This window comes from Zeus faber, assembly GCF_960531495.2.
Source record: "Zeus faber genome assembly, chromosome: 3".
Taxonomy (NCBI): Eukaryota; Metazoa; Chordata; class Actinopteri; order Zeiformes; family Zeidae; genus Zeus; species Zeus faber.
Genome location: NC_137190.1, coordinates 25,514,275 through 25,542,183, shown reverse-complemented (window position 1 = coordinate 25,542,183; position 27,909 = coordinate 25,514,275). Strand labels below are relative to the sequence as shown.

At 43.2% G+C, this 27,909-nt stretch overlaps 1 protein-coding gene across 2 annotated transcripts in view; it reads left to right on the top strand.

The window, feature by feature from the left end:
- Positions 1 to 15,818, top strand: part of tspan4a (tetraspanin 4a) — a gene marked incomplete at its 5' end in the record, with an annotated part of 110,263 nt that extends 94,445 nt beyond the window's left edge. For both annotated transcript variants that reach the window (XM_079998205.1, XM_079998204.1), the window contains 2 exons: positions 6,537 to 6,620; positions 15,256 to 15,818. In XM_079998205.1, the coding sequence (XP_079854331.1) occupies positions 6,537 to 6,620; positions 15,256 to 15,324 (153 nt within the window). In that variant the 3' untranslated portion in view covers positions 15,325 to 15,818. The remainder of the gene's footprint in view (positions 1 to 6,536; positions 6,621 to 15,255) is intronic.
- Between the last annotated feature and the right edge of the window lie 12,091 nt (positions 15,819 to 27,909).

Here is a 27,909-nt window from a genome sequence, read left to right as displayed (position 1 = left end):
TGTTACGAGGGGTTTCGGTCGAGGAGATATGCGGTGCTGCTTCTTGGACTACCCCACGTACGTTCACCGGGTTCTACAGTTTCGACATGACGGCGTCAGCACTGTTGCAGGCTGTTTTGACAGCTGCCAGGTGTTAGCCTGCGTACGGAGCCACATAGCGTACAGAGTTACCGCTATGTGGTTGGTTACGGCCAGGTGATACTCGGCTAGATGCAGAATTCCCACCCATGAGCATTGCAGTGGGTCTGGGGGGATGGTGATATAATTTACCTCTGCACCCTATGAATGATTTCTTATGTGCTGCAATTTGGATTTGAGGTGAGATTTGCCAGTTAGTTGGTCCTTGGAAAAGACTACCTGGACCCGGAGGTCTATGTCTCTGCCTTTGGGGACTTGCATAGGACAAATCGGTTCTGACCTCGCAGTCATTGAGGGTGGTGGGTATGCAATATGGAATAGTAAGAACTTTAATTTGAAATTAAGTAAAACATTTGGGTTATGCCACAACCCTGGTTTAACAAAATAAGTACGAGAGTTCTTACCAGTAGCCTCTCTGACCAGCTCGCTCAAGAGCTGAATAATATGTCAGAGGACATATGACAGGCAGTGACCCAGTATATATACTGGGAGGAGGGCTATATGATGGGTGTCCGAGTGGCCCAATCACAGCCTGTCAAGGCCAAGTTGAGACTTGGTTGGTTTAAAGGAGCTCTCAGCTTTATTCAGTGGAACTGTCTGGAGACAGCTTAGGGCAGGGCTCGGGAACCTATGGCCGGGAGCCAATTATGGCTCTTTCGATGACGGTTTATGGCTCGCAGACAATTTTGAGCTAAAATTTTTCATCACAATTAACAAATAATACATAATTATTCCGTGTCAAGTAAAACAGGTAAGAGAAATTAAAATTTTGAAAATAAAATTCTAAACATGAACGTGGCGGACAAAGGGGCGTAGTCAAGCACCGGCTGCGGACTCCGGGGCGCCTTTCACTCAGCGCCCTGCCCCTCCCGGGTCTCTGCTCAGGCGCCACTTGTGGGAGTCTCTGCTCACAGGTGAGGGTTTAGGGAGGGAGACGGAGGCCGTGGTGTGCGTAAATTTAGAGATGCGTGCCTAGCAAGTGACCCCACTCAACATTTTGATCTCCAGCAGCTATCTGGCTTTACGTCCAATCCCTGTAGTCTTTCAAAGTGAGTTTTAGAGAATTTTGTGAGCGTTCTATTGTTTTTAAATTCATCACTCATCCAGACGAGTGTGCAATGGACAAAGCCGACCTGACATGCATCCCCGGGGTCTGCATCAGAGACTTTGAGCTGGAAGTTACTGACCTGAAGGCTTCAGACTTGTGGGTAAGTAAGTTCAAGTCACTGAATGGAGAGTTGGAAAGACTTGTGCGACAGCGAGCAGAGCTGGCAAGTGAACACTCAGGGGTAGGTGCAAAGTTTATTTTAGAACAGGCAGGGGTCGGAACCAGGGAAACAGTCAGAGACAACCTTGACGGCAGGAACAAGCAGAGAATCATACAGTGGCTCAAACAGTCAAACAGCCCCCCCCCCATCCCCCTGACACACACACACACACACACACACACAGACATACGCATACGCACACACACACACACACACACACACACACACACACACACACACACACAAACACACGCACACAAACACACACACACACACATACGCACGCACGCACATACACACACATACGCACGCACACACACACACACACACACACACACACACAGACACACACATACGCACGCACACACACACACACACACACACACACACACACACACAGACACACACACACAGACACAGACTGAATGGTAAACAGGTTAAATACAAGAGTAGTGACGAGGAAGGTGAAGACAGGTGGTGAGATTGCAGAATGGTGACAGATGTGCGGTGGCAGGGATGTGGAACCCGAGACAGACAGAGGCAGCTAGAGAGGGACAGATAACAGACAAGACAGGATCCTTATAGGATCCTCAGGGGCTGGATCAGGACAGGTGAGTACCAGGCTATCTGGCCCAGGACTGGGGTCTAGGCCAAGGGTAGGCTCCAGGCTCACAAACCTGCATCTAGTTTATGGAAGTGCAGGCAGGGGCGAGCAGTCCAGGGTGCCTGAAGGGAATGCTGGCGACTAGCAGGCCGGTGGCTAGCAGGCCGGTGGCTAGCAGGCCAGTGCCTAGCAGGCCCGTGGCTAACAGGCCTGGTGGCTTGCAGGACAGTGGCTAGCAGGCTTGCGGCTAGCAGGTGAATCATCTGGTTCATCCCTGAAGAGTAACCACCTGAAAGCTACCCAAACCTGGTCCGCTGGTTTCATAGCCGGTGAGATCGTTCTGTCAGGAATACAGTCTGGTGAATCCAAATGCGGGACACAATTAAGGCGTAGGTGCAAGGTTTATTGTAGAACAGGCAGGGGTCCGAACCAGGGGAACAGTCAAAGACAACCTTGACGGCAGGGAGCCAAGGTCCAGTGAAACAGGCCAGGAATCAGGGTGCAGGAACAGGCAGAGAATCACACAGTGGCCAAGACAGAATGTTGGACGTGAATACCACAGGTGAATCCAGGTGGTGAGATTGCAGAGAGAAAGTGAAGCAGCAATCAGTGTCTGGTGAATTTGGTCAGGCGATGTGCGATGCATTGATAGTTATTTGAAGGGGCTCTCAGGGGAATCAGATTTTCCGCTTCACTTTGGCCATCTTTCAGCTGCTCTTTGTTTCAAGTGTTGAAGATACAGTAGGTGTCAAGTACAGACGGCGGCAGAGACATTACTCTGCTGTCATCTGTACTTGACACCTACCTTCTTTTCTAGTCCCAAATTGGATAGTACAACCAATGTGCCTCTGAAGGATGTCGCGTACGTACTTTAAATTTTGTTGTTAAATTATGTGTTATATCAGTGGTGTTTGAGTTTGGCATTAAAAGTTGTTTGGTTCTTACCACATTTAATGCACCTTCTCCTGTCATCCATTTTGACGGCACTGATGACCTTTAATGTCAATCCTCTTGGCCAGTTGCTCCTCTACAGGCAATGCAACCACAGTGGCTGGCACGTGTATATGGTTGATTTTATGGAAGGTTATGGATTTGGTGCAGGTGAGATAAATTGCTGTTGCCAAATGTTGATACATTTGTGATTTTAATGACGGATGGCCAGTGCATCCACTTGGTCATCTAGACCAGCTTGATTTTGTGTCCTTCATCGGCAACATAGGCATCGCGCATCTCCATCTCCCATATACAGAGACCATTTCTGTGCTGGTGCTGAGGCTGATCATCTTCACATGGATTTAACCGATCTGTTGGAATATGTGATGACAGGTATATATTATGACATTGTACAAACACAGGCTATAGCTATAGTAATATAGTATTGCACAGTGTTGTTCTTGCTCAGTTGTAACGCTATGTAGCAAGCCCATGTCTTCATATAATATGACAGGCAGTGTTTAAAAATAGCAATAAAATACATCTGCCCACTGATTAGAGTTATTGGAAATAATATTGATGTGCTGGTATAACACATATAATTATAGGGAGAATGGGCGTGAATAGATCAATCATCATAGGCAGTAGAATAACTCACACTGTGGAAAGGCTTTACAACAGTTCTTTTAAGAAGAATTGCATGAAAGTTTCACCAGCACTGAAATGTAATGAGCATTGACTGGTGGTCAATGTGAAATCAAGAGGTTTTGATTTGTTCTTGAAGAAAATGCTGACAAGAGCAATTGATCACTATGGCTTATGAGGAACTAATATAATATACTGTATGTGTACAATTAGTTGCAATGTTTGCAAAATAAAAACAAAATATATCATTGTACCTCTGTATCCGACATTGTTCACATATTATTTTGAAAAAAATAGTGCAGTTAATTCCTGTGCCACCTTTGTGTGTAATTCGTACAATTTCACAGTACGTGCAATTGCCGTGAGAAGTAATATGACATTATCCTTTGTTACCTTTTCAAGGGTTGGTAGTTGGTCACGGACCCAGTTGTAAAATTAAAAAAGTCTTTACCAGCAAACTTAAAACACCAACATTTTCCCTGTATTTTGCCCTCATTGCCTTTAAAAAAAGTTACCATAAGCCTAAGAAATGCAGGTCTGATTGACAGTTTTGTAGAGCACATTTGCCTGAATATATATACCATAATTATAAATCTGACTCACAGTGTAGGAGTTATGGCCTTTATAAACTTCGAAATTGTGACTTTAACTTGTGAACCGTTTGCACGAGAATAGCTATGCATGTGCCCAATTTCATGTCGCTATCATTTACCATCTCACAGGACATTGCGCAAACAATGCGCAAAAAGAACAACAGGAATAATAATAGGAAATTTTACAATAACAATGAAGGTTCAGCCCTACAGGCTTGAATCCCTCATAAAGTCCAGGACAATGTTGATTTAGATATGGTGATGATAGTAGTAGTTAGAGTACTGAATTTATTCATGTCAGTGTATTATTTTCGTACGAGGCATAGCTTGCGGGGCTAGTTCTGTCAAACAACTCGACGGCGCCACATGCTTCCACGCCTGTATGGCCCAGCCTATTTAAGCAGCCAATCACTCCAGCTCTACCTGCTTTGCTGCCTGCTTGCTTGCTGCGCTCCCTCCACCTCCCCATTTGTTGGGCTCTACTCTTCTATGCAATGAGGGGATTCAAGCCCATCGCTCCTACTATATTTCCAGCTCACTAAGCATTCCTATGTTTGCTGTACACCTCACAGGGAGTGATGAGCAGTAGAGCCCGGACGCAAAACTAAGATTATGCTAAATAAATAAAGGTCATTTAAAAGTAAATCTGAAAGTTGTCTCTCTGAAATTTTGATGTGATGATGAAATGTGTTATTCATCATGCGGTTTATTTCGTGTAATCAGTTTGGAGATTAATTTTGATCTTATGCACCAAAATACAGAGGGGAGAAGTTAAAAAGAGAGTTATGCTCCTCCATCTTCCTTGTCGTACACTCCTGGCATTCTATTTCTTTCTCTTTTATTTTTTCTTTGTGTCATACGCGCAGGGAGTCAGCTGAGTCGTGTTACAGCTTCAGTGATTCATTGACGTTTTCCTCTTCTCTTCTTTTCCTTTTCTCTCCACCAGTTGTAGTTGACATGTATTAAATGGAAAAGTTCTCCGACAGGAATCCATTTCTCTGTTGCCTCAGTGGCTCGGACTGTAATTGCGGGACGTGTTTCCATGCGTCGCCTCTCCTCGGCCGGTCTCTGGTTGCATGCGTCCAATTTAAAAACTAATTTGCAGTCGTGGTCAAAAGGAAAACAAATTAAGTCCTCGTACAACGTTCGATGAATCCGACATAAGTTCTGCATTCAGACCTGATAAATAATAAAAGTAAAAGTAATTAAAGGACAGATTTGTAGGTGTGCACTGACTGGTTTGAAATCAGAGTTTGTTTTGCGGGTAGTAACTCAATCCTGTCCAACTGATCATATAATTTTATCTATATTGTATTATAGATTTATGTTTTTATATTTAACTCTGCACAAACAAGTCTTTTTATGAGAAGAGTTAAAAAGAGTAAATTCAAATGTTTTAATGTGTACAAAAAAATGTCTTTTGACAAACTACAAAAAACTCCTGTGACCCTCCTTTGACAGAGCGAAGAGTTTGAAAAACTTGAGCTTGGCAAATATCCATTTACTGTACCAATCCGACACATCGCCTCTATCCAGGGATGGAAATTACGGGGGGGATGGTCCGGACCCCCCCTTCCTTGGAAAAACAGAGAATTGTCCCATCAGTAGATCATCATAAACATAACTATATCATTTTAAATAATGGCGGCTGTACGCCCTGATCGCTCTCAGCCAATTCCGACTGTGCCCACGGTGCACCAGTGATGGGTCGCTCATTATCGGTGCGCCAACACAGTGTGTTTTTATTTGAGAAGCTGGTTATTTTATTTTACTATTTCCTTATGTAACGAAACATGCAAACCCCCTCCACTGTGTTCTCCCCCACTTCTCAAACCACAGGTACGCCCTTGCTTCTATTGTCACTTTTCACCTTAAAATGCAAAAACCTCTTCTGACTACTTTCCCAAATCCCCTGACCGCAGAGTGTATTTCTCTATTAATAACTATTCATGGTGACATTTTTCAAAAGAAGATTTTAAATTGAGGAAGAGTTTCTGACAAAAGGGAATAGTGAGGCGCCGCAGCGGGGTAGAGACATTTTTTTTTTTTGTCCCGGACCTCTTTAAAAACAAGAGTGTAACAATGTCTGTCATGAAAAATTCAGCACGTCTGTTGTTCCTGCTCGGGTGTGGTTGTAAGACGAGGTCGCGCGGGGCTTCCTGTTGGAGCAGAAGCAGCATGTTGGCATGATGGCTTCAGAAGCTCAGCCAGCAGCATCCACGGCTCCACAAAACAACATATTTAGAGAAGTGAGATACTAATATTTACATCTGTGTGTGTGTGTGTGTGTGTGTGTGTGTCTGTGTGTGTGTGTGTGTGTGTGTGTGTGTGTGCGCGCGCGCCCTGTCTCCACAGCCGTGCTATGAACGGGTGAAGGATTGGCTGAACGACAACCTGGTGGCGCTGTGGATCTTCGCCCTGTGTACTGCACTCACGCAGGTAAAATCGACAGATTCTACAATCACATGCATCCATCCATTGGCGTGTTTCATCAGTTGAGTTGAGGAAAATTAAACAGTCTATACCCAAATTCATGTTGCAGTGTTCGTTACCAAAAAATGGCTCTTCTTCATATTCCACTACCACACTGTCATAGGCTTATACTAAGATAATGGAATAAACAGTTGGCTCATAATAGCATAAATGGGACCCACCGCAGACTTAAGGGTCACTTGGCAGCTTTCATTTGAAAGTGGAGAATCAGAGCTTCCAAACAAGGTGTCACTTGTGCAAATCAAGCAAATATTTTTAAAGCTATGACTTGTTAATGACAAGGGTGTGGCAAACCATGTTTCTGAGATAATCACCTCCAAGTTTTCCCCCTACACTCTGTTCATTCAGCCAGCTCCCAGAATGCACATGGTTGGAGGACTAACAGAGTCTATCTAGTTGTCACATGGCTACTTAACATCCTGCTGAATGGGTCCTTGACACCCTGCTGAATGGGGCCATCACTGCTTTGTTCTTGTGTTTCGAGGGAATGTTGAACAGCGTCATCAACACACAACTTTTTTTGTTTATAAAAAAGCTTTTATTTAACAGTAAGAATATACATGTTTTATAAAAGTGGAATTATTAAGGAGTTTAAAAATGCGGACAACACAACAAAAATGTAGAAATTTCAAATCCTTCAAGAAAGGTTTTTTCAACCTGTTTGGCTGCTCCTGGCGATTTTAGAAATGCGCGAGACAGCAGATTTTGCTGCGGTGGGTCACAAATGTCATAAATAACGGCATCAAATGAACAATCAAAGATACCTAAATAGTTAATCGCAAATGATTGTGATAGCCCTACCGACAATATGCCTTAAGCGTACACACTACAAGATAATTTGTCATTGATTTTTTGACGGTTCTAAAGATTATCGTGCCAGATTTTCCTGTGGAAGGTTCCAGGTTACACACAGTGCTTTTTTTGTTTGAGGAAACCTTTAATAAGGAAACAGAACACAATGAAGTACATGCCTGTTCAAGGTGGGAATGTTGCGCCTTTATTCCGCCTCACCGTTCTGTGTAAAAGGTACAAAGATGGAATGGGGGGGCATTGGTGCTCCGCCTCTGAGCCTGCAGCGGAGGTAGTCACAGAGCCGAAACAGGTCCGAAACAATTTCTGTGTAAAAAGCACTGCCGGCATTCTGGGACAGGGGTAGATAGATTTTAGATAGACGCCGGCATCTATCTGAAATCACACAGGGGGGCGGCATTATGCAGCTGTGACAGTTCCGCCTGCCACACGCCACCGGCATGGCAAGCACGTCCTGTTTCCAGGGCTCTTCAACACAGAGACACGGGTGAAGGGGTTTAAAACACACCAGTTTTATTGTACACAGTGGGCAAGGAGGAACAAGCCCGGAGCAGATGGAAGACATGTCATGACAAGGGCTCCTCTTCTGTGTGTGTGGGGATTGGGGTTTTACCACACGAAGGACAGAGCATGTCTGTCCTTCGTGTCTTGCTCTGCTCTCTGCTCTCTGCTGTGCTCTATGCTTTGCTTCTATTTTCACCGTCTCAGCGCCTTTTTCCTGCTGTAACGCTTGAAGAAGAAACAGCAGCTCCATCTAACAACTGGACACTTATTTTACAACTGTTTATAAAGGATTACTACCAGCACAAGCTACAGTTGACACGGCTCCCCTCGCTTCGGTGAGCTAAGCTTAGCTAAGTTAATTATCAACAAGATGCCCGCCTGCAGTAGGCCCAGCTACAGAACATTGCAGTGCTGTCACCCAAATTTAACCGGTTAGAGGTGAACATGGAAGTGAATGGACTATGTGGGAACGACACCAATTTACTATGGACTGAAATCAGTGGGGACATAATGCTAACACACGGCTAATTAGCACCAACAAGATTTGCAAGAAACAGGAGGGCTGTGTACCGGGTAATAAATCTCCTCCCTGGGACTCTCTCGGTTCTAAGCCTAAGAATAAATCATTATCCTGGGAAATGAGGGGACGACTAACAGGAGGAGCCCAGCACCCTGAGGTCTGTGATGCCACCGGCTGGCCTGCATTATCATCCAGCCCTAGCACCTCTTCAACCCCTGTCTTTGGTAGGACTCAACCGTGGACAACTGCGAAAGGGAGAACTAGCAACAAACCTCCCCAACAACCAAGTGTGCAACTGGAGAACAGATTTGCTCCACTGTTGCAGGACCCTGAATCTCCGTCTGATGACCTGGATAACCTCTCATCTTCACACAGCAAGGTAAAGACTGAGAGTAACTCAGAATGTAGAAGGCTACAGGAAAAGCTAATGACTGGGCCCCAAACTCTGATTGTGGGTGACTTAGCTGTTGAAGATGAAGGAAGCATATGCAGTAAGAAAAACTAAATACCCTTTCCCAAGAATATGGTCTCTGACATGAAAGAAGGAATCTGGCATATCGTGGCCTGACATCCAACTGTGAAAACCATCATCCGGCACATAGGGACCAATGATGTTGTGAAACAACACTCTGAAGTATTGAAACAAGACTTTATTGATCTGTTGAACACAGTCAGCTCCTTGAATGCTAAGGTGTTTATCACTGGCCCTCTTACCAACGATCAGAAGAGGAGTTGAGGGATCCAACAGATTGTTGACACTGAACACATGGCTTTCAACTGCATGTGTCGCCTATTCAGTGCCGTTTATTGTCAATTTCAACTTTTTCTGGGAGCGCAGACATCTTTTTAAGGCAGATGGACCTTGCCTTAACAAATCAGGGATACAACTTTTTATCTCTAACTTATTTTATTTCATGCGTCATGCATCTGTTCCCCCTACCATTGACAAGAGAGAAGAGGAATGAAACCAAGAAGACATAACCCAATGTGGGAACTTAAAGGGAGAGGCACCTCAGCCCCCCGAGTTTTAAGCATCAGAGTCATCAGAGCCAAGAGGAAGAGGAGTCTCCACCCACTCACCAACAACCGCCTGTGCACCTTCTTCACCCCCCCAAACTCCATCCAGGTCACCCTCCTCTCTAGTCACTGCCCCCCAAACTAACCCCACCCCAGCACTTCCCCCGCCCTATTCCTACTTTCTTTCCTCTAACTGATATCTGCTGGGTCCAGGCTGCAAGGCTAATGGCACTCATGACTCTTCCCAGAACAAGCTGGGTCCTGTGTGAAGGTAGCTTCCTCTAGTCCTGTCTTGATAAGTAATACAACAAAAACAATGGTGAATCTGCTAAGATACAGGAAGCACTCAACCCATTCAGCAAATTTAACAAATGTAGAATTCATTCCTCGTCAGCCACAGCCTGTCCCCCAAAGAATGGGCAGTTAATGCTTTTAACACACCAAATCTAGCTTAATTAAACGTTAGGTCTTTGGTAGGGAAAACATTTTTAATTAATGATTTTATTATCAAGTACAACCTTGATTTTATGTTTTCATCAGAAACTTGGTTAGCCCAAGATAACAGTGCGGCTGTTCTTATGGAGTCCACCCCTCCAAACTTCAGTTTTATGAGTGAAGCTAGAGTCATAAGAAAGGAGGTGAAGTTGCCATTCTTTTCCATGATTCCCTCAAAGAAAAGAAGATATCTTATGGAAATTTTGCTTCTTTTGAATATGTTGCTCTTCAGTTGAAATCCTCCTCCCGAGCTATGTTCCTAAATATTTACTGGCCACCTAAATACTGTGCAACCTTTTTTGATGACCTTGCTGAGCTGCTGTTTATAATCTGTATTGACTTTGGTGGTGTAGTTATTGTTGGTGACTTTAACATACATTTTGACAACCCCCAGGACAAAGGGACCAAAGAACTGTGTTGTGTTCTTGATAACTATGGACTGACCACACACAACAAGGGCCACACTCTCGACTTGATCATCTCCAAGGGTCTGAACATTTCTATGGTCGTGGTGACTGATGTTGCTCTCTATGATCATTCCTGTGTTTTTATTTGAGAACACTATCTCTGTGCACACGAATGTTCAGAGGTAATCACAAAACGGTATATCACTGAAAACAGCAGTGAAATGTTTATTCAGGCTTTCTCTTCCACACCCGCCCTCTCTAGGGTCTCATTCAATGAGCTTGTCGATAATTTAAATTCTAAAATTACAAATGTTATTGATGCAATTGCACTCACTGCGGTGGTCTCGGACAAGAAAAGATCTCCATGGAGAAGTGACATGCTGGTAAGAATAGAAAAAAGAAGAGTGTCAAAAAGCTGAACGCAGGTGGTGAAAAAAAAATCTTCATGTTCATTATGACATCTATAAAGAGAGACTTTGCTTTTATAATTTGAAATTGAGGAATGCAGGGCGCCACTTCTTCTCTGACATCATCGCCAAAAACAATAATCCACATGCCTTGTTCACTACTGTCGACAAGCTGGCAATCCCCCCCCTGTCAGTAGCCGCTGAACTTCTATCCACCAGGGCCTGCAATGAATTTGCCTCCTTCTTCACCAATAAATTCAAAAAATTAGACATGCAGTCAGTGCCGCCATATCAGGTACAGGATATGTGCTGTCTCTCTGTCCACTTAAAATCAAGTCAAATACCATGACACAATTTGATCCGATCATCCATAAAAACTTGGAAGACATTATGCACCATCTGAAATCCTCCCCCTGCTACCTTGATATTCTGCCAACAGGCGTTTTCAATAATGTTTCAAATTGCGCGGTCTCAGATCTTCTACAAATTGTCAACACGTCTCTTCTCTAAGGTTTCTTGCCACAGACCCTGAAAACAGCTGTCATTAAGCCGCTCTTAAAAAAGAACAATCACCTCACTAGACACCTCACTAAGGATAAATTACAGGCCTATATAAAACCTCCCGTTTTTAAGTTAAATCAAAGCTGTTTTTCAACAGCGGGACAATTTCTTGGTACTACACAACTGTTTTGATGTTTTCCAGTCAGGATCCCACAACTGCTCTTGTTAAGGTCTTCAATGACATCCATCTAAACACAGACAGTGGCAGAATTTCAGTGGTATTACTGGATCTCAGTGCTGCATTTGACACGGTCGACGACAACATATTATTAGAGGGATTGGCAAACTGGGTTGGACTTTCTGGCATTGCACTAAACTGGTTTAAATCCTACTTAAAGGACAAGCACTATTTATATAGATAATTTATTAGCTATTATATAGGTAATTACACATCTAAGCGGACAAAAATGACATGCCCCAAGGCTCCATTCTGAGGCATTCTGGCTCAGATTATGGAAAACAACAAAACATGTTACCATATTTACGCAAAGGCCACGCAAATTTAGATAACCATATCACCAGGGGACTATGGTGCAATACAATCCCTGAGCAAGTGCATTGAAAAAAATCAATGATTGGTTGTGTCAGAATTTTCTCAAATTATATAAAATCAAAACTGAAGTATTTGTTTTTGGAGCCAAGGAAGAACACTAAAAGTCAGCGCTCAGCTTCAATCTGTAATAGTAAAAAGCACAAACCAAGCCAGAAAGTCAGCCCACTATCACCTTAAGAACATATCAAGATTTAAAGGACGTATGTCTCAGCAGAATTGGGAAAGACTTGTCCATGCATCCATCTTTAGTAAACTAGACTACTGTAATGTCGATCGATCTCTAGGTGAGACCTGTAAAGACACCGTCTTTACAGGATCAATCGATCAGACAGCTGCAGTGGATTCAGAACGCTGCTGCTCGAGTCCTCGCTAAGACCAAGAAAGTAAATCATATCACTCCAGTTGTCGGATCTTTACACTGGCTTCCTGTCCGTCAAAGAATTTCAAAAGATTTCAAAACACTACTGTTGGTTTGTAGAGCACAGAATGTTTTTGGGCCAGAATACGTTTCTCATCTTCTGCTACGTTATGAACCACGGAGACCTCTCAGGTCGTCTGGGACAGGTCTGCTTTCTGTCCTCAGAGTCAAAACTAAACATGGAGGAGCAGCGTTCAGTTTTTTATGCACCATATATCTGGAACAAACTCCCAGAAAACTGCAGGTCTGCTGCAACTCTCACCTCTTTTAAATCAAGACCGAAGACTTTTACTTTTGCCGCTGCCTTTTACTAAACTGAAAAATATTCATTTCTTGCATTGCACTGTCACTTTTACTTGATTTTATGCATTCTATTTCTTAACTTCATAATGTGTTCTTCCTTTTACAATGTGTTTCTTGAAAAAAAATGACTGGACTCTGAAACAGGGTTCCCATACCTAAAAATACAGACTCTGACACGGGGTTACTATACCCATACTTAATAAAACACTGGACTCTGAAACATAGTTCCCATACCTTAAACAAACAAAAATGTCCAACAATACAGAAAAGGTCCCCTTCCCTGGAGACCTGGTTCCCTGTAACAGCACGGTAGGCGCAGCCTGTAACAGCAACGACCCTCCCCCAGGGCGAGGACAGACTCCCCTCGTGGAGGTGTATCCGGGCTTGGCTGTTGCGGGGGCTGCTGGGAGGGGTGGCCTGACTGCTGGGCTGCTGGATGGTCCCAGTGGTGGCTGCCACACCACACCGCCCGAACACCACAGCCCCCTTTGTTTGGTTCAGTGTAAAAGAGCAAAGCCGTGTCAGAGATGGATCTTCTTTCCGGCAGAATTGCGGGATGTCTGCATAAAAGTGGCTGTTGTCTTTATTAGGACAGTGTGTTAGTGTGTCAGGAACGGGGCACGGGTCGCAGCGATAACGGGCGTTAATACTGTAGGCAGAGGCTGTGATGAGTGAGCAACACACACTCATCGTGTGGCCGCAAACAACAGTGTTTTTGCCAACGTAACCCCCTATTGCACAGTCCATGGCGTGAGGTATGGTTTACTTCTCCTCCTGCTCGGAAGTTCGCAATTCGCAAATACTATTAAACATGTTCAATATCCACGATGCGATATCCTGTAGTGTGGGGGGAACCCCGAGGACAACTCGGGACACAAGCCGTGGATTGTCACGTGGGAAAGACCGACAGCCAATCGGGAGCCAAGCCGAGCGAAACTGAACAAGCGGTAAACACAACAGCAGCCAAGCAACGCTGCGAAGCAGAAAGTAACACGAACAGCCAGGCTCACTCCATCTCCGTGACCTCATCCGTTGTTTTCTCTTCCTTCCTTCTGGATTTCCTGTAACAAATAGCGCAAAAACGAACACAGCGAGTTCTCCCCCCGCCCGTCGTCCGCCGCAGGACCACACCTCCGGGTCAAATCTGGCGTGAATTTGCGAGATTAGGCCTCTGGTTGTTGGCGAATGGAATCTGTTCGTGTGAGGCGCTGCTTTGGGCAAATGGCCGCTCTCCACACACGACAGGAACAAAACTGTTCAATGTGTGATGTCATGATACGTCGCCATGTGTGGGGTCTCTCACATTTTCTGTTACTCTCACAATCCGTCATGATTTGAGTTGTCGAAGCCTGGGATTTTAAGCATTTACTAGGTTGTAAACAAACCTTATTTAACCTGATTGTCTTCAAAATAAAACATTTTTTTCTATAAAGGCACTGTGTGGAACTTTAAGTCTTACGGTAGGTCATACTGTGGAGGATTTTTTTGTGTTCGTTCTTATTATAATACCACATGAAAACTGACATGAATACTTTATGTGAAAATACAGAGGGCTCTTTCCTTTGTTTGTTCTGTTATCAAGAGCCCTAGATTAAGGTTACACAGCACTATTCTTAAAGTAACCGTAAAATATATAAGCAAAAGAAGAAGTGTCCCCCTGACTGCAGTTTCTACATGGTTCAATGTGTGGTCATGGCCAAGGTGCAGAGCTAGAGTATAATGTATAGTACTGAGTATATGACAACAGTGTTCAGGGGATGCAAGAATCGTGAACGGTTCGTCCGTAGTAAAAGATTGTCATAGCAAACGATTCGTTCATAGCGAACGATTCATCCATAGCACACGACTCGTTCGAATAGCGAACTATTTCTTCATAGCGAATGATTTGCCCATAGCAAGTGATAAATTTGTTGCGAACGATTTGCCCATATCGAACGATGCGTCCGTAGTCACAGATGCGTTCCTAGCAGCCAATATCGTTGTGTCCACCCGCCATACTGATTATACTGACAACAGTGTTCAAGGGATGCAAGAATAGTCAACAATTTGCCAATAGTTAACGATTCATCCACAGCAAATGATTCGTTCAGAGTGAAAGAGTCACCCCTAGCGAATGAGTCCTTCATAGCGAATGATTTGTCCATAGCAAACATTCATAAACGCAGCGTTCGTAGCAAGCAATACTATACCAGTTTACCAAGGGGTTCACTATGAAAGAAAGTTCATCTTTTAAATGATACAGGAGTTGGGAGTCACTCCGTCATAACACTTCCCAACACACAAAATGTATAAATTTGGCAGAATTAAATGATTCCTATGAGAATTCATTTCAAAACTCAGAGCCAAACCGATTCTTCTGGCCCTCGTTCATCGCTCAGGAAAGTCTTCCCTCGCTCACCTGTACTTCATGCTAATTGAATCCAATGAACAAAAACGTCTCTTCTTACCGAGTGACTCGTCCCAACCGACTCTCAAAAGAGAGCCGCACATTTCATCGCCACGGTGTTTATGGACTTGTTTCTTTCTTTTGAAGCATACCGGCTACTTTAGTCCTCAGCGATTGAAGTTTCTCTTGTGTTTCCGCAGATCCTGGGTCTGGTCTTCTCCATGACAATGTACTGCCAGGCGGTTAAAGTGGAGACCTTCTACGCCTAGCGCCTCCTCGCCCGCCCAGAGGCCAAAGGATTGTTTCTTTTTACTGCAGAGGGATCCGACGACACAAACCCTCTCTCTCTCTCTCTCTCTCTCTCTCTCTCTCTATCGCTATCTCTCACCCCCCCCCCTCGTCCTCGACAGACTCTCGTCCCCTCCTGTGATTTTCCCTTCAGTAATACTGACTGTTGTTACGGTACCAGTGCACAGTATTCTGCCGACCATCAAAGAGCACGGTGTGAATCCAGCATAGATTTTTTTTTCTTCTTCTTTGATTTGCTCGATGTCAAGCGTTCATTTCCGTGATAACCGCGCAGTATTAGGGGCAACCGAGGAAACCGTAACTTTTTCTTCTTCTTTTTTTTTATATATATATATGTAAGTGTATATCTCTATATAAATGTGTTTAAATTATTTTACAGTTTGTAAACGTCATTTCCAGGGGAGACCTGTTGTGCGCGGAAAGATGAAAGGAGGAGGAAGAGGCTGAAGAAATTGGGGAAGCAGTGCTGCAAGTGCATGGCTCCGGTGATGAAGTGTATTAAATGTTTTGGTCCATCCAAAGTGCGCTTCCCGTGGTCATTCAGTCGGAAAAACCAAAACGCTTCTCACGGGTGATTATAGAACAAAATCCTGTATCGCTCTCCTTTACAAATCCACTTTTGTGCCGTCCAATCGGGGATGAAATTGGCAAGGGCTGTATGAACGGAAGTTGTAAATGTGAGTAGAGAAAGCATTCGGCCGACGTGTGGGACGTTCTTTTGATGGGATGGATTTTCTTGTTTGTTGGAGGGTTTTTTTTGTTGTTGTTTTTTTTTTATCCCTCAACGCTCAAAACTCAAAAAAAAAGAACCGTCAAATGAATGGAAATGTTCGCGGCGGTACTCGGGATTCATCTCCGTGTCCAAAGCTCCCGATCCGGCCGCTGCGCCTCGTTGTTCCACCGCGAGCTGACGATCTGGTCGTAGGGGCAGTTTGGTGTTGCACGGGCGTTCAAACTCCCACGTTAAGCAATTAAACAACCAGTTCAACCCCGAAAGCCGAGGGACAGAAGGCTTTTTTGAAAGAGTGCACGTGTCGCCCTTTGCTTAAGAAGCTGGAATAATACACTCAGCATGACTTTAGAGGGAGCCGCCAGGGCCCGACAGGTAAATAAGAGGGGAGGAGAAGAAAGAAATAAAAGAAGCGTGGACGATCGATGAGACCAGATGTGATCACGGGGAAGCAAGTGATTTGAAACCAACGAGCGGATAATACAAGCACGCACACACACACACACACACACACACACACACACACACACAGCCTCATGCCTCACGTTGCAGGCACTTCAAACACTTCAAAATGCCGCTTTGGCACAATTAGCAAAGAAAATATGGTTTAGTTTAAAAAAAAAGGCAGCAAATCCTCCTCCTTGGAACGTTCTCTCTCTCTCTCTCTCTCTCTCCCTGCCCCTCTCTCCCTGCCTCTCTCTCTCTCTCTCTCCCCCTCTCTCTCCCCCTCTCCCCGCCACGCGGGCCTCACGTCGGCCCTTGCCGTTTCCACAGATCTGTCTTTTCTTTGCGGCCGCATGCTGCATTATTCATCCCCTGCTCTTCGACGGCTTTCTGCTTGATCAATAATACATTCCCGTGTGCTTGCTCCCTAACCTCTCCTCCGCCCTCCTCCTCCTCGTCTTGGTTGCCCCGAACCCTGGGCCGAAGCTCAGCTCATACCGCCGGCACCGAGGCACGATGGCCTTTCCGACGGCCCGGAGCCCGGCGCTTGTTTTCGTCGCCGCAGCGAATTAATTTCTGCTTTGTCCCCCACAAGCGCTCTCAAAGTTTGCGCGTTTAAAAAAAAAAAAAAAAAAAAGCTTTGACCTGTTTTCCATCACGGCCTCGTACCAGAACGGAGATGTCTGAGCCGTCCAGATGCCGAACATTGAACAGAACTCGATGCGTCTGGATTGCTGAACTTTAAACAATTAAAGCGGTTCCATTTTGCAACGCTGCAAGATGGTTTAACATCTTCACGGACTGCGTCAGGCGGCTGCTTGAGCATACGCTGAATTCGGGACATGGGCGGCGTGGTGCGGTCCGGTGTTCAACTCTGACCAGTTGTCACCAGCCCACACAGCCAAAGGGAAGGAATTATAATGAGCTCTCCTCTTGCAGCATCAATTCGTGTCAAAAACGCCAACGAAAGTAAAAATTTGTCTTCACTGCCCATACTGTATCAACACCGTACTCCCACACCTGAAATAACTAATATGAAATATCGAAATGGAATGCAACGAGTATTGAGAATTTGTATTGAATTCTGCCAAATATTGTGTGTAATACATGTCAAATTTAAATCATTACTCAAGTTGGATTAAGACCAAAAACTATGAACATACTCAACAAAATATTGCATATATACACAGGAGGTCTTTCCATGTGCCATAGTTTGGCAGTTGCCTGGAGCCTCGTTCGCTAGGATGCCTCGTGAATTTGTGTGGATCTCGCTTTTTTTTTTTTTTTTTTTTCATAAAAACAATTGTGAATCCAGCGATTGGCACTGTGCACCATCCACATTTCATAAGTAATTATAATAATTACAGTTAAAAAAAAGAAAAGGCCCTTAGCGAACATACAGAGTGGACGTGTGCACGGTAGGAAGAGGAGAGGAAACACGCATTTGTATTGTTCGCCTCTTTATGTGACATTCTCTCAAAAATGACCAATAAACGTGTTACACGGCACTACAAGGATCATCATCATCAGTATAAAACTGAGTCCGATTAATTTATTTTACCGTTCAATATAGGGGATTTTTGTATTGATGAAATATTGCTATTGATATTATAGAAAATTACCCATAATTGTGATAAAATACATTCCTCCATATCTAGTCCTAAAACAGATATATTGAAACACAATACCCATAATGGGTTGCAGACTTATGTCTAAAACAGCCACTGTTTGAAGTCCTGGTTTTTCCTGTTCCTTGACATTCATGAGACTCCATGGCTCTGGACCCGGGTGACATGGCAACCTGGTCACGCCTTGGTCTCCTGGCGGCTTTCAAACGCTCAAGACCTCCATTACTAAAGTTCTCATCCAACAGCACTGAGAGGCAGTGTCTCAACCCATCACACCACCTCTGAGATGACACATTTCCACACCTTCCCATGAATTGCTTTGTGCACACCACTGCACGAGAGTTATTTTACGTCAGGGTGGAGGTACTTTTACTTCATTAAAACGTCTACCTGTACGTACTTTCGCACCGCTGACAGAGAGACAGACAGATTTTTATTTTGTGAAAAATCTGAGTGAAGGAATGTGCCTATTACCCGTCCATGAAATACACTACTCACAAAAAGTTAGGGATATTCGGCTTTCGGGTGAAATTTCAGGATGAACCTAAAATGCACTATAACCTTTACGGGTGAACTATATTTGACCTTCTCTAAACTTTTGAATGCACATGTCCAACTGTTCAATGTTTCAGTACTTTTTGCACAACTTGCTGTTCTCTAACAAGGAGCTGAACGGCAAAATTCACAACAGGTGTTCCATGAATCGACCAATACATTTCCTGGTTCAATTAGAATTGGTATTTAAACAGTCCTCTTCATCATGCTGTTCACATTTTGACATCATGAGACCAAGACGACACCTAAAAACTGATCAACACTACCTCGCCATTGTGAGGCTTCAAACAGGATGTTCTCAGAGGGAAGTGGCCACTGAGCTTAGAGTGTCACAGAGTGTCATCAGCAGGTTGCAACAGAGATACAGAGAGACTGGAGGAGTGACAGAAAGACATAGAAGTGGACGTCCTTTGGCCACATCCCACACTGATGAGCGCTTCATTGTGAACAGTGCCCTGCGGAACCGGATGATGATGCCACTCAACTCCAGGCACATTTAAGGGAGGTGAGAGGCACCCAAGTGTCACGTCAGACCATTCAAAACCGTTGACATCAGCGTGGTCTGCGTGCTAGACGACCTGCAAGGGTACCTGACCACACCACCAGGCGCAGGCATCATCGTCTTGCACGGGCCAGGAAGCATTGACGCTGGACGAGGGACCAGTGGCCTCAGTGCTGTTCTCTGATGAAAGTCGATTCACGTTGAGCAGAAATGATGGCCGCCAACGATGTTGGAGACGTCAAGGAGAGCGCTATGCATCAGCCACTGTTGTCACAAGACGAGCCTTTGGTGGTGGTGGTGTTACAGTGTGGGCAGGTGTGTCTAGTCAATACAGAACTGCCCTACACTTTGTGAATGGTACAGTGACAAGCCCATACTACCTGAATAACATCATTCATCCAGTCATTGTGCCCCTGCACGAACAACACAGGCCTAATTTCATCTTCATGGATGACAAAGCTCCAGCTCATGGAGGTGGCATCATTAGGGAACAGCTGCTGGAGACTGGGGCACCTCAAATGGAGTGGCCTTCACTTTCTCCAGACCTGAATCCCATAGAAAACCTATGGGATCAGCTGAGTCGCCGTGTAGAGGCTCGTAACTCTGTACCCCAGAACCTCAACGACCTGAGGGCCGCCCTTCAAGAAGAGTGGGGGGCCAGGCCTCAGCAGACAATAAGTCGACTTGTGAACAGCATGAGACGTCGTTGTCAAGCTGTAATTGATGCTCAAGGGCACATGACAAGTTTTTGAGACATTGACATTTTTTGTTGTCGTATACCCACCACTGTTGTTGGCTTTTGTTTCAATAAATTGTTTGAGATGAGGAAATCACCATTGCATGCTTCTACTTAAATGCCCTACTTTCATGATGTAATATCACTGTAGCGTGAACTTTTTACAATTTCCATCAATTTCACCCAAAAGCCAAATATCCCTAACTTTTTGTCAGTAGTGTATGTACATCATAAATAACATCAATAAAATGAATAACAAACAAGAAGGAAAAATATACCTTTATATACTTCAGGGTTTCCTGATTATCCTCAATAAGTAGTCACAATTTACATACGATGGAGTTGACAGGATAGAATCTGTGTACAATCTTGAATTCTATTTCAAATTCTATTTGAGCTAACAGTGAAAAATTGCGTCCCAATTTTTACTATGAAAATGAATCCATTTGGATTTACAGTAGGAGAAGTATTTACAGGTAGGAATACTAACAGGATGAATACAATTTCTATACACTTTCTGTCCAGTACAGAGATCCCATCAGCGGCTCTCGGTTCGGGTGTCACGGCCTCTGTTTGGGACTCAGGGCTCTCGGCTTTTGTTCCAGATCGGGGTCTCAGTTCAGCCTGTGAGTCACTGAAGTGATTCACGAACAAATGACTCCTTTTCTGGAGGGACTCCCGACTCTTAAGTCATTTAATATACAGGTGTATTTAAAATAGTATTTAATGTATTCATAATCGTTTTCCCGTGCCCCGTTGTCTTCTTCGACTGCAACTAAGTGAAGAGCGTTTGAATGGTTCATTTTCAATATCTCATTCAGCTTTTCTCACTAAAAAAGAGCTCCCTCCCTCTAAACAGTATTTGTTTACTCACCATGCTTGCATTAAGTGAGGTGGTGATGGGCCTCACATTGGTCCTGCCTCAGGCCTCCAAATCACTGAGACCGCCCCTGTGTATATTATCCTTGCCTCAAGTAGCAACAACTTTAAAAAGAAAGGACCTCTATGGAAAAAATTTAATCTCTTATGCTAATCAGTGGAAGTAATGGCGAAATGCAAATGAAATATGTTTAATCAGCAAGTAAACTCTAGATATGGACCACTATTATTATGTTGATTGAGTCTTTGTAGTCCACAGACTCGTGATTTTATGAAGTGGGACTGAGACAGAATACTCTGTAGTGATGAGTAGATTGAATTATATCATGAATTTTTAATTACAGACTATAAAAATACAACAAAAAAGTAAAAATACACAAAAAAATATATTAAATTACAGCAGTGTGAGAACTACTTCCACCCCGGAGAATGATTCTAATAGCAAAAAACAAACAAATGTAAAAAAAAAAGATAAAAGTGATTTTTTTTCTCAGGATATATGAGATCAACATCCAGCGCGTTGTGTCAGAGCCTCTAGCCATGTTTAAACAGGTTCCACTGAGCCGTGACCCCCTCGGGTTCGGCTGCGGGGTTCTGAAGGTTCTGCGGAGATTTGGGTTTTAAGGAGGCAAAGAGCAGGAACCAGAGAGGAGAAGAAGGAAGACAAAGGATGAACATTAAAACCACCCAGGCGACAGCTCCTCGGTCTTCTTTCCCTTGCAACAAAATCCCGCCGCGAACGAACGCTCCACCTCCGGGAGATGCTCTGGACGGAGGCCGGTGTTGTTGGAGGGCGGACTCAGTGTTGAATACTAATGGCCTCTTCCGCACTCAACTAAAGGGCTCATCTTCTTTTATGATATAGTCCCATGTTTTATGTTATCTTTTAAAGAAAAATGTTGATCAGAAGTGCGCTCGCAGAAAAAGGTTTGGTGATGTGATGATTTTGCGACGGACCTCCTTGTGCTCTAACTTACGCCAAGCACCACGGCAAGGGCGGGGAAGTGTAGACAGACAGAACCTCTTCAGTGTGCGGGTTTAGTTGGTTTGATTATATTTGTGTGTGTGTGTGTGTGTGTGTGTGCCTGCCTGTGTGCCTGCATGTAATGTGGCTCTTTGCTCTGGTTCACCCCATCACCGCTCCTTGTACTGTAGCTGTAAATAATATGACAAGACATTCAATATTAAATAGAGTGTTCTCCTGTGAATAAAGAAGCTCAGCCCCTTCGCTGATGTTCCCAACCACAGCGTATCTCTTGGGTTGTGAAAGCCCCTTTCTCAGATGGAATGTGTAACATTGCTGGATAAAAAACGTTTGGCAAGGGCAGTAGTTAGTCATTCCCACATTGACCTCCTTTATGGAAAAGTTCAGTATGGAGTCTGATCCCACATTAGATGACTGTTGCAGATACGTTACATAATGGGTTAGGGTTAGTACGGTATGTCCAGTGTAGATGCGGTCGTTTGGACAATCTGTCCACAACGGACGTACAATCTGACTCGTTTTTTGTTTTTTTTCCTGGCTCTCAGAGACCAGCGCCTCCCTTCCCATCTCCTTCCCGGACGCACTCGGTTCCCTCCACTGATGGAGCGGGGACAGAGCCCCGTCCCCAGATGAGATAGCCTTAACCCAGTGTTTTTAAATCAGTGGGATCATTTTCAACCTGTCCTGCACTCTCTGCCTCCGGAGAAGAGAGGTTCTCCGCCCGTTCTACCTCTCCCTGTCCACTCGTTCCCTCGCCGGCTCCACACTGCGGTGCAGCCGGCGGGCAAGCGAAGCGCTTGAGCCCGAAGTCCCCTCACTGCACCCCGAACTCTAGAAGACACTTTTGGGGTCTGAGTGGCATTTTCAAGAAGAATAAAGAATTGATTTTAAGAATATAAAGACCTGTCTCTGTAGAGACTGGACGTGTTTCAGTTTCTCATCTTTGCAGCCGAGCGCCACGGTTCGGACTCACTTTAAGTCAAATAATTTTGGAAATATTTGTATGAAATAAATATTCATAAAAACCCACTATTTGTGCATTGTTTTGTATTCGGCTCCACCCCTACTTTATGTGCTTGCCCCGGCAATGTTGCTGCTTCCATTCCCAAATACTTCCATTTGCGGCCGTACCAGTATTTTCCTGGAAATGATACTAGGTCGAGAGAGGGGAAATTTCGCCCCTGGTTTCTGTTCCCACATGACGCCAAGAATATTGCCAGTGGATTTAAGGCTTCCGGTGCAAGTGGGAAAGGGGCACAAGAAGTCTTGGTTTGCTGCTTGGACCCACTGACCTGTAAAAAGAGTGGACACAGCCAGAGCTTAGTGAGTGAGGGCTGAAGATGGTTTTATGCGAAAACCTGCCGCCCTCACAACAACAAGGTATCAGTGTACAACTGCATTCTGGGAAACACTCTCAGCCAACGGGAACTTCCTGGTGATTCAAGCCACTTATATCCCATTTAATTTCAGAGTTACTGTACTGGTTCCACTTTCTTGAACCGTGAAGCATGAAGGTTGAAAGATGTGGCAGTTTCTCCTACCACGCGCCACCCAAGTGGCGTGTTCAGGGACCTCCGGCACAAAGAGACAAAGAAGACAAGGGTTGTAAACACCAGTTTATTGTAGAGAGTGGTGCCGGCTGGAATTAGCCCAGGAGCAGATAGACGCATGTAACGACACAGGCTCCTCTCCTGAGTGTGTGTGGGGATGGGGGTTTTACCAGCTGCTCGTTAGATCATCCAACAGTGATGCAACAGGTATGCAGCCGCTCTGATCCCCATCACCTAGATCCAGGTCAGGTGTGGCTGCTCAAACCACACCATCCCTACACCACATAAAAATGTAAAAGAATTTCCTTTTTTTTTTCCCTCAAAATATTTCAAGGGAATAATCCTGTGAAAAGTTTCTTCAAGGCGTGACATTTGTTTGCTTTTCCTCCTCTCCCCGGCTCCCATGACCACTGTTAGATCGTTTCCATTTTGACATTTAGCAACTGAAGATAGCGAGGTTCTGGTTTATATGCTTCTCTTATTTTCCTTAAAAGGGTAAGATCGCACCTTTTACAGATTGACATTTAGATGATGAATGCTTGGAATTAGGAGTCATATTGCATTGAGTCTACATTGGTAATCTGACCAGTGGCTTTGGTATCTTTTCTCTACTACCCGATTTAAATTGTTTTTATTTGCATTATTTGATCAATCAAATGTCTGAGGAAGCAGATTAGGAAGCAGTATCAGAGGGGAATTAGTTGAACATCCGAGCGGCGTTTTGCATCGATGACAAAACATTGTGAACCTGAAGTGGAGGCCCCGATTTGGTAGATTACGGCTGTTTTGGAGCAAAATAACAAGCTGATTTAATGAGCTGCTCAAAGGTCACTGCGCAGCATTCTAATCAATCTTTTACAGCATGAAAACCATGACCACTTTTTGGTCTCGTGGTGTAGTGCTACAGGTTCCCACGACAACCATTAAGCGCTCATCAATTTGGCCCAAACCCTGTGGGAGAAAATGTGGACATAACACCTTAACACGTAACACGTACGATTCTTGGATAAATATAATAAAATGCTGAAATGTAATTTTCTGCACCTGATGAGCTGCATTAACGATCTGTCAGATTACAGATCTGTGCTTGTCCCCCCCCCAATATTCGCAGATGAATGTGGGGCACTTAAATTTAAATATTTCATGCAGCACACCCGGGCGCCAGGATTTTAGGGCGGCTAGCGTCATTAGTAACGCTTTATCAACATCATAGTTTAGAGGAAGTGATTACACAGAGTGAAGATTATAATTTTCCATTTCCCCCCTAACCTGCGAGATTAATGTCAAGAGTCCATGGTGCATTTAGAGAACAACAACAGACACAGGAACAGGGCCATGTGTTGGCTTTATTTGTACTCCTCTGAAGTTTGGTGTAATAAATAAAATATCAAAATTACCAACATGGTTCATTCTGGCATTAAAAAAATGAAATTCAAGGACATTTTTAAGCACTTATTTTTTTCATTTTGAAGGACTTCACAGAAAACAGATCAATTTTCAATGAGATCTTTATTAATTAAAATATATTTGTAGTCTCCTTGTCTATTATTTATATTAGTATCTCTATCATAGCTATATATCTATTATTAACCTCAGTGTCATCTACTATTATAAGTCTCTATTTCCAACCATACATTACATTACATTTTCCCTGGCATCATCTATGTCGTAAAAGCAATTCTGGAGCATTTTTTTTTATTACATTACGATTTGAATAACAAAAGCAGGGGGAATATCACAGGTTTTCAAGCACTTGAAAAAGTGCACTTAAAAATCTGAGGACGGAATTCAATATATAGAGAATAAAATAAAAGTATACCTAAAAATAATATTATTATAGCTTAGCTCATTATGATTCAAATATATTTTCCCAAGAGAGACTTTAGGACAACTTACAGATCTTAAAAAAAACAAAACTAAACAATACCACTCAGTCACACATTTCAGAATCACAGTTCACACAACACAATAGTTACACCGTTAATGTGTTAATGTGTTAAAAATAACGGCAGTAATAATATCAAATCAGCTACAGGACGGAGTGCACCTGCTTGCAGTTCTTTCATCATGGATGGTCTGCTATCCTCTACACGTTAACAACATGGCACAAATTCAATTTGTGCACAAATGGGAAAGTGGTTATTGGCAATATGAGATTTTGTAAATTACATGTTAATAGCAAAATACATTTGATTTTATTTTTAAACAAGTGTAAGGTTACCTCTGGGGGTCATGAAAGGAAAATTGTAATCTGGAGAACATTTCATGGTGTCAAGTGTGGTGTCGACAGCATAGTAATGGTTATTCCAGTTCTGAGTTGGGAAGTGGACATTCATTTATAAAGAGAATAGTAATGGCCCAGTATAGACCCCATGTGGGACACCTTCATCAATGTTTTGGAAGCTTGATTTAACAGCATCGGCCACAACAATGAAAGAAGAGAAATCAGTAATATGCATCAAAATCCATGGAAGGAAACTTATTGAACAAAATGCTATGATCAACAGTATGAAGTTTACAAAGTGCTTTGACAGATGAAATAAAAGCAGTGTTAATTATAGTGTTAACAATTCAATTAATTCATTAAGTTGTAAAAGCCGATAAAGAGACAAAAAATAAATAAATAGATATGACAATAAGAAATTGAAATTAAAAGGAAGAGATAAAATAAATAAATAAGTAAGTAAGAAATAAAATACATAAAGAAAGGGGCGACATCACATAAAAGCAGATCTATAAAAATTGGTTTTGAGAAGTGATTTAAAAGAAGTCACTGACTCAGTCAGCCGTCTCTCCTCGGGCAGGTTGTTCCTAAATCGAGGGGCCCTGACAGAAAAGGCAGGGTCACTTGAAGTTTTTAGTCGAGACTTTGGCTTCAGTATAGACTTTGGAACAGCCAGAAGGGCCCCGGGGCCCGCCTGCGGATCTGAGGCTGCGCACTGGCTCATATGTGGTCAACATGGGTTATGTGGCTGGGACTCCGACCCAGACGTGCTTTAAAAGTGATCAGTAAAATCATAAAATCGATTAAAATCCACAATGACAAAAATAAAGCATATTGCTGCATTTCGGATTAATTCCTGTAACGCACCCTGTAGTACATTCTATAGTAAAGTGGTGCCATTCTTCTTTTGTAATGGAATGGTTTGTGTAAAAAATTCAATGCTTCTGTACCTGTTAGTGGCTTTTTTTATGCTCATTGTGTTTTGAGCGATAAAGTGTCTTAGGTCTTTATGACACTTTGTCGCTCATGTGTGACTCATGCGTGACTCATGTTAGGATAGAATGAGCTGATTTTGAGACACTTATGTGTTTTCCTAGTTTTAGTGCATTTTGAATGCGCGATAAACCTTTGTGTCGAGCTGCGTGTTTTGATGAAGTGTGAAGGGTATTGAAAAAGTCAGGATTGAAAAATATGTGACAAATTATAAAAAACAAACAAAAAAAACCCCCAAACATATATATATATATATATATATATATATATATATATATATATATATAAAATAAAACAAAAATGGTAAAAGCATCAGCCATATCAGTAATGGGACCGTTTTGACAAATGATTTCAGGTGGGAGCTGAGTGCAGGAATTATATTTAGCCTGAGTATTTTGAGATGTAATTATTTCCCAGAAACCAGCTCCATCACCATTACACTCAGCAGGCAGGGTGCAAACAGATTTTGAAGAAGTGAGCATCAGCGCCAGTAGATCTTCAAATGGCCCATCATTTATTTTCATGGTGGATGACTGGAGAGTTCAGAAAAAAATAAACAACGATTTCATCTTCTTTTTTTTTTGTTCTATGTGTCTTGTCTGTCAACGGAGTGTGATTTATTTTTATTGTATTTTATTCTATATATTTTTATCTTATTCTATAAGTATTCAACTTACTGTATTACGTTTTAGGAGTCAGTTAGTCGGTCTATTTGAAAGGAATTCTTTACTTTTATTTCTTTTTTTTTTTCCTAGGACATATTGTGTGCTATCACCGGGTGCGTTGCATTACATTTCACTGCATATATGTATGAAAGTATGTATATGTATGTGACAAATAAAAAATCTTGAATCTTGAATCTTGAATCTCTTGAGAGCAGCCTGTATGAGAGAAATAGCGCACGCGTTATTAATATTTGCAACCCGAACTCCTGGCAGATATCCTGAGGTAAACCACAAGAGGCTACAAACACATGGGGTTCACGCCTTCATGCAGATGAAGAGGGATTCCTCATATTGGGTCAAGTTGAGAAATTTTTAATTCTAATCAGAGTTCTTTGAGCTCGTCTCAGTTGCTGCAACCAATCGAGGCTAGAACAGCCCATAATAAGCAACTCAGAAACGACAGTTTTGACCACAACAAAAGAGATGTCTTCCATGAAGTTAACCATCAAGCATTTCACTCACGCATTGCAATGGTGGGAATCTTGTCATTTCATGTTTTATGGATGATTTGTTGCCCGGGCATCGAGGCAGACGGCCAGTGGAATACTTGATAACTTTAATTTCGTATCGACAAAAATAACCCAAACTTTCCTC